This window comes from Camelina sativa, chromosome 6, assembly GCF_000633955.1.
Source record: "Camelina sativa cultivar DH55 chromosome 6, Cs, whole genome shotgun sequence".
In the NCBI taxonomy this organism is placed as follows: Eukaryota; Viridiplantae; Streptophyta; class Magnoliopsida; order Brassicales; family Brassicaceae; genus Camelina; species Camelina sativa.
In genome coordinates, this window is record NC_025690.1 from 9,623,756 (window position 1) to 9,631,464 (window position 7,709).

The 7,709-nt window shown below is 37.8% G+C and overlaps 1 protein-coding gene across 2 annotated transcripts in view; it reads right to left on the reverse strand.

Moving 5' to 3' along the window:
- LOC104790747 (defensin-like protein 206) overlaps positions 4,683 to 7,709 on the reverse strand; it is a 4,318-nt gene continuing 1,291 nt past the window's right edge. Inside the window, exons 1-2 of one of the 2 annotated variants that reach the window (XR_002038525.1) lie at positions 5,153 to 5,292; positions 4,683 to 5,052 (exon numbers count right to left, since the gene is read on the reverse strand). Coding sequence is in view for 1 of the 2 variants with exons in the window: in XM_010516526.2 (XP_010514828.1) it covers positions 4,844 to 5,052 (209 nt within the window). In the remaining variant the exon portion in view is untranslated. Of the gene's footprint in view, positions 5,053 to 5,152; positions 5,293 to 7,709 lie in introns of those variants that run through there. The other variant, XM_010516526.2, reaches the window with a different exon arrangement.

Consider the following 7,709-nt stretch of genomic DNA (forward strand, 5'->3'; position numbering starts at 1 on the left):
AGAGGAAAGGACCTTTAGGGACTTCAGACATATGATCTCCATGTGTGATTTAATGGATATAAGATCACGAGGTGATAAGTTCTCTTGGGTTGGGGAACGTTATTCACATACAGTGAAATGTTGTCTCGATCGAGCGATGATTAACACTGCAGGGACTGCAAGCTTTCCAAACGCAGAAGCACAATTTCTCGACTTTGGTGGTTCAGATCACAAACCGGTGCTATTAAGGTTAAATCTCACTCAACCATATCGAAGAACAGTTTTTCAATTTTACAAAAGACCATGTGAGATTCCATCATTTTAGGAGGTTATACAACAAAGTTGGTGAAATGATGACGAGAATACAGATATATCAATCACAAGAAGAATTAGTCGTTGTCGTCATATGATACAGATATATCAATCACAACAGAGATTGGAGATCACGCAGAGCAATACTTAAAGATATGTTCACATCAACTGGACATCAAATTTCCTCACAGGAATTTGCTGACTTTGTCCCATCTGTAACAAATGAAACTAATGCTGATTTGATTATAGACTTCTCAGATCAGGAAATATATGATGCTGTTTGTTTAATCGGGGAAGACAAAACTCTTGGAGCAGATGGTTTAACGGCTAGATTTTACAAACAATGCTGGGAAACGGTGGGCAACCATGTCATTCATGAAGTAAAAACATTCTTTGAAACATCTACAATGAAACCGAACATCAATCATACAAACATTTGTCTGATACCAAAGATTGATCATCTTGAGACACTGTTAGATTATCGTCCTATAGCTCTATGCAATGTACTATATAAGATCATATCTAAGTGTCTAGTCAAACGGCTTAAATCCCATCTCAATGGCATAATATCTAATGCACAAGCTGCTTTTATTCCGGGTAGATGTATCCAAGATAATGTCCTAATAGCACATGAAGTAATGCACTCATTGAAGGTCCGGAAAAGAGATCCTAAAACATATATGGCAGTCAAAGCCGATGTCAGCAAAGTTTATGACAGAGTGGAGTGGAACTTCCTGGAAACCACAATGAGATTATTTGGATTTTGCGACAAATGGATTAATTGGATGATGGCGGTTGTGAAGTCAGTTTGTAACTCCCTGACCACCACCTCTCAGTGGCCCCATGTCCAATCCCAGTCCATGAGCCCACTTTCCTTAATGGGCCTCACGTCTCCTCACTAGGCTCGTGAGCCCATCCATATCTGACAGCCGGTTTGCTATGTCTCGGAGGCTTTTGAAGACTTGTTACCGTCCCTACAAATCACCACATGATATTTCCCTGTGTTTTGTCCTCACTCGCACAATTCCCACAGTCACTTCCCGGAAGGTCACCCATCCTCAGACTACACCAGCTCAAACACGATTAACTCTAGAGTTCTCTCAGGACCCTTGACCGAAAAGATAAGTGCACTTTGGTGACATAGGTGTCCAAATCAATTCTTATTAACCTCTCCACAAGTCTCTGAAACCGGAGTGTCAAAATTCAGCCCCACTAACAGACGGAACCGTCCTCGTTGCGCACCAAGACCGTCATCCCCTGAAGGTGTTAGTCCACTCGACTCCACACTCGTCTGGGTTCAGCTCTGATACCAATTGTAACTCCCCGACCGCCACCTCTTAGTGGACCCCATGTCCAATCCCAGTCCATGGACCCACCTTCCTTAATGGGTCTCACGTCCTCTCACTAGGCCCGTGAGGCCATCCATATCCGACGGCTGGTTTGCTACGTCCGGAAGGCTTTTAAAGACTTGTTACCGTCCCTACAAATCACCACATGATCTTTCCCTGTGTTTTGTCCTCACTCGCACAGTTCCGACAGTCACTTCCCGGAAGGTCGCCCATCCTGAGACTACTCTAGCACAAGCATGCTTAACTCTGGAGTTCTCTCAGGACCCTTGACTGAAAAGATAAGTGCACTTTGGTGACATAGGTGGCGAAATCAATTCTTTTCAACCTCTCCGCAAGTATCTGAAACCGGGATGTCACACAGTTCAGTATTAAGTTCTTATAAATGGAGCTCCATATGGTTTTATACATCCAACAAGAGGTATTCGACAGGGTGACCCTTTGTTACCGTACCTGTTTATCCTCTGTTCTAATATACTGAGCCATTTGATAATTTCAAAAGCTCAAGATGGTGACATTAGAGGTGTTTGCATTGGTAATGGATTATCAAGAATAAGACATCTCCAATTTCCTGATGGTTCCCTCTTCTTTTGTCATGCAAATAAAAAGAATTGTCAAGCTTTAAAGGATGTTTTCGATGTTTATGAGCATTATTCAGGTCAGAAAATAAACACAAATAAGTCCACAATAACATATGGTTCATGAGTATATGGTTCATCACAAGTGCGCTTAAAAAATGTTCTTGGCATATCAAGCCATGGTGGCGGTGGCAAGTATCTAGGATTACCAGAACAATTTGGACGTAAAAAGAAAGAAATGTTTGAATATATCTTGGAGCGGGTGAAGAATAGAACTTCAAACTGGAGCTCAAGATATCTCTCTCGGCTGGTAAAGAGATCATGCTTAAATTTGTTGCTTTAGCGATGCCAATGTATGCGATGTCATATTTAAAATTATCAAAAGGGGTTATGGCGGACATTGAATCTCTCCTCATGAACTTCTTGTGGGAGAAAGGTGAAAATCACCGAGGAATTCCCTGGGTTGCGTGGACAAAGTTACAACTCTCAAAAAATGAAGGCGGCTTAGGTTTCAGAGATTTGGATAAGTTTAACGATGCTCTACTTGTAAAACATGTATGGCGCCTAATTCATAATCCAAATTCGCTGCTTGCCCGTATTATGAAAGCCAGGTACTTCAAAGATGAGTCAATATTAGATGCTAAACCCCGGAAGAACCAATTATATGGGTGGTCTTCACTACTCATTCGTCTCAAGCTTATCAAAAAAGGATCACGTTTTATCATTGGAGATGGTAAGTATATTCGAACAGGAACGGATAATGTCATTGATTCTCATCCACCATGCCCAATAACCTCACAACCTAACATCCAAACTTTTAAACTCGAAGATTTAATTGCCACAAACGGTTTGTTTCGGTTTTTGGATTCTTAAAGAATATAAAACATGATTGTTTCTGAGGACATGGAACCTCTCCAACAACTAAATCTTTTAATGGTTGAAAAAACTGACACCCTCATTTGGAACTACACAACAACATGCATCTATATTGTCAAATCTGGTTACTGGTTTGTAACCCATGTTCCAACGGCCATTGTCCCCCCACCTATCCCACCTCACGGTTCTCCTCAGTTAAAAATGAAAATTTGGAAGCTATAAGTGATTCCAAAAATAAAACACTTTCTCTGGAGAGTTGCCTCGAGACCCCTTCCTACAACTACTAGACTAGTCTCACGGGGAATGAATATTGACCCAATATGTCAAAGGTGTAATCGAGAAGAAGAAACTATCCTACATGCTCTATTCACCTGTCCCTTTGCAAAGATGACTTGGCATATGTCAGATGACTCTTTATTCAACCGAATCCAGTTTGGCTTGGATGCAGAGACCAACATTTATAATCGAATATTCACTAGAAGACGAGACTCACAGTTTAACTTCTCTACTACCATTTTGGACATTATGGAGAATATGGAAGGCAAGAAATAACAAAGTATTCAATGGCTTACGAGAGAGTTCCTCTAAAACAATCTTATTGGCTCAAGACGAGACAATGAGTTGGATTCATATTCTTAACAATTCAATACTCTCAAACCAAAATTCCAATCAACCTACACGGGCATCATGGACACCTCTGGATCCCTCTTTGGTAAAATGTAATTTAGATGCAAGTTTTAAAATGTGATTTCAACAGCAACTGGTGGATGGATTATTAGGAACTATCAAGGAGCACCATTAGGATGGGGAGCAGCAAACTTACATAATGCGGCATCAGTTCTTTTCGCAGAATCAAAGGCAGTCTTACTAGAAATGCAGCAGACATGGGTTAGGGGTTACACAGATGTGATTTTTGAAGGTGATTGCGAGGGCTTGATCAAAGCACTAACCGGAAGGACTAAGGCAATAACAAATTTTCTGTTGGATATCCAATTCTGGGCTTCAAAATTCAATTCCATCTCTTTTAAGTTTACCAAAAGAATTCATAATAATGTTGCTCATTGTTTAGCTAAGAAAGGCTCTCTTGTAATGGATTATTATGCGGAATCTGTAACACTACCTCAATGGTTACAAGAAACTCTTTGTAATAACCAAATTTAAGTAATATAAAGTTCTTTTGCGTAAAAAAAAGGTGAGTAAAATACTCTTTTACTCGTTTAGGTGTTACCAAAGTAGAGTGTTCTGAGCGTTTTACTGTTTTATAGTTGTTCTTTTAATTTTGAGTTTTTAAAAAAATTTAAAAACCAAAACCTCTTGGTGCAGTATGCCAATGTGAAACCTAGATCAACTAGGTAATTCGAGAAGAACTACAAAGGAACCGCTTCTTGTTATGAAAACTCTCTAAGAGATTTAATACTCACCTTAAAAAAAGTCTCTTAAAGTAATTCTTATTTAAAACTGTGTTTGAAAGAAGCACGTGGCCCGATATATCTAATAACCGGTTTTAGAATGTTAGGCGGGAATGGATTGACGGACACAAATACAAAATGATTATATTATATATGATGAATGAAATAAAAGTGCACAGAAGATAAGATTACATTTGAGAAGGGGGCAAGCAATGGTAAGCTTTGCCCTTAATGTTTTTTATTTGGAAGCAAAAGAACTTGAACATAAACACACGCAAATGTCATGTCCTCACACCGAAAGGGAACAAAAGTCACACTTGGTAATTACATAATGAGGTTATTTTTAAGCCTTTTTGTAGCAGTGGCAGTGACGGTCAGTTCCCTCAACAACCGCCCAGCAGACTGGAGGAGTACCGAATGTGGCTACGCAACACGTACAACATTGAGCATTTGTTGTACCGTGGGCCGACGGGCACTCGCCAAGGAACACACGTGAAGCGGCCGTAAGACATCCACCAGCACCACAGGTTTGAGCCTCAGTATTAAGGATTCCTAGATGTTGACATATTAATTCGTCAGCAGAAGATACTTAAGAGGCAACTGCAAAGTACAATATATAGATGAGATCAACTTTGTAAAACTAATATTATACCAGTTGAAGCCATCAGGAGAACAACCAAGAGAACAGTAAAGCTGACGGAGTTGATGAGGTTCTTTGCCATTTCTTTTCTTCTTTGCTTTGCCTTCGCTGAAACTTGTTCTTTTTGTTTTTCTTTTGGATTAACTTCAAACTTTGATGGTTTAAATTCCTAGGTGTGGTCATCTATTTATAGTCAAAATTTTGCAACTTTGTTATATTTGTTTAATAACTTCTCTCTTCTTTCTGATTTTCCCAAGTTCATAATGTCGCCACAATTATGCAAGGCCGTCTTTGTTATCCTCTTTTTTTAATCATGCACTTGTCTTAAAAATATCAACTTAAAAGAAGGTCATCCCTGTATAAATTGTTTTCTATGTTCATTTTTCTATAGTTTGAAATAACTATTGTTTAAAATTGAGATCGTTGTGAGTAAGCAGGAATCTTGGCAATTCTTTAATCCAACAATGAAAACGATTTTCCTTCATTAGTTCATTAATTAACTTTAGGGTTTCAGCTACAAGGCAACAATCATGGCGACACTCTTAACTCGCTGAGAGTATAATTGTAATAAATGATATATCTATATTACACACATATCAATACAATAAAACTTCCTTATTTTTCACCAGCTACTCACACCTCAGCTTTTGTAATAAAGCAGAAACTGACACATCAATAAAAATAGCTAACCAATCAAATTATAACGATTAATACACATAAGATCTTTTACTCCTAGATGGATAAAACTAAAGAAAGGAACATGCTTGATTTCTTCCCTTTCTTCCTCGCCGTTTATACGCTGGATCTTGAAGATCTCTAGATTTTCTTATCGCTCTTTGTTTCGCTTTTGAGTCCGTCTGGATTTTTGGGGAGTTCTTGTGAGAGAATCTAGGGTTTTTTCTCTAAATAAATTAAAATCAAAATTAAAATCTCGATCGGGTTTTGGTTTCTGCAATTTTGTGTAAATCGAAGAATCGCCATTTTCTTTGAGTTACTCTCATATATATTTTTGTTTATTTGCGATCTTTATCGAGATCACTGAAAGGGGTTTTTAAAATTTTGATTTTTTTTTTGAGGGGAGAAGATGATAAGGGTTATTGAGCGCTATTGGTTTCTTTTTGTTGTTGAAAGATTTGTTTATCTTTCTATCATGACTTTGTGTTGTTTGGTTTGGTTACTGGGAAGAGGATGATGCAACAAGGTCAGGAGAAGAAGGCTTGTTTCTTTGTTGAATCTGAGTACCCTTTTTCGTGAATGCGATTCATTAGAGAGATCTTAAGATTCTTTGTTTTTTTTCTTTTTTTTTTGGGAACTAATTTGTACAGAACATGAAGGAGGTGGAGTTTTTCACAGAGTATGGTGATGCTAACCGCTATAGGATTCTTGAAGTTATTGGGAAAGGAAGCTATGGAGTTGTTTGTACTGCTATTGATACACATACTGGAGAGAAAGTTGCTATTAAGAAGATTAATGATGTCTTTGCGGTGATTGGTTAACTCTGTTGTTAACTGGATACACAGATAATGTTTACTATCGTGATCTTAAACCGAAGAACATTTTGGCCTATGCGAACTGCAAGTTGAAAGTCTGTGACTTTGGACTAGCAAGAGTGGCGTTTAATGATTCACCTACAACAGTCTTTTGGACGGTATGCACCCTTATCTACTCATTTTATTGTCAACTGTTAATTCATATATGGTAATCTCTCCAGTGTTTTTGATTTTTTTTTCTCTTTGTCTTTCTTTTTTTTGTTCCAGGATTATGTTGCCACAAGATGGTACATGGCACCTGAGCTCTATGGATCATTCTTCTCTAAGGTAGCTGTAATTTTTCTCTATTTCTCTGTGATTGTAAAGTTTTAGGTTTAGTGTAGAAATCTGTGTGGTAGAGAGGGTTAGATATATGTTTCTAGATTACGTCTACGTGCATATTCCGATATAATCCCCTTCTTATCCATAAGTTACACTATTATAAATCTGATCTGAAATCAAGATGTGAGATAGTCCATGCAACAAAGAAGTACAACCCAATTTAATATATAATAAAACCAAATAATAGTTCTAACATATGTGAGAAAGAGAAAGTTTATATTAATAATAATTTTCGATATTGTTAATCGTTCTTTATATTGTAGAATCCAAGTTGCTCTCTTTATATACTTCTGTTAATGTGTATGTGTGTAGGTAATGTGTATAGAACATAATTTGTAGTGGATTTTCTGTATAATTTGGGTCAACGAACTGAGTGTTCTCTTGTTTTGTGTGTTAATTATCCATTTGTAATGATCTTTTGTTTGTTCTTTGCAGCAAGTCAGAAAAATATTTCACCAAATATGTGGTCAACAAGGTAGTACTCAATTTCTCATGATGAATCTTTGTTTCTTTTTGTTCTATATTCCAAGATTGGTTACTCATTTACATTGATTTCTTTTTGTTCTTATGACGAGGAAGACGTTTCTAAAGATGGAGGTGACTCTCTGTAATCTCTTCTCTATTTAGGTCCTTTCACTTCTCATGCTGTTGGTGTAACGCCCGCGAACCAAAACTCTGCGTTTTGGGGGTGGGTGTCG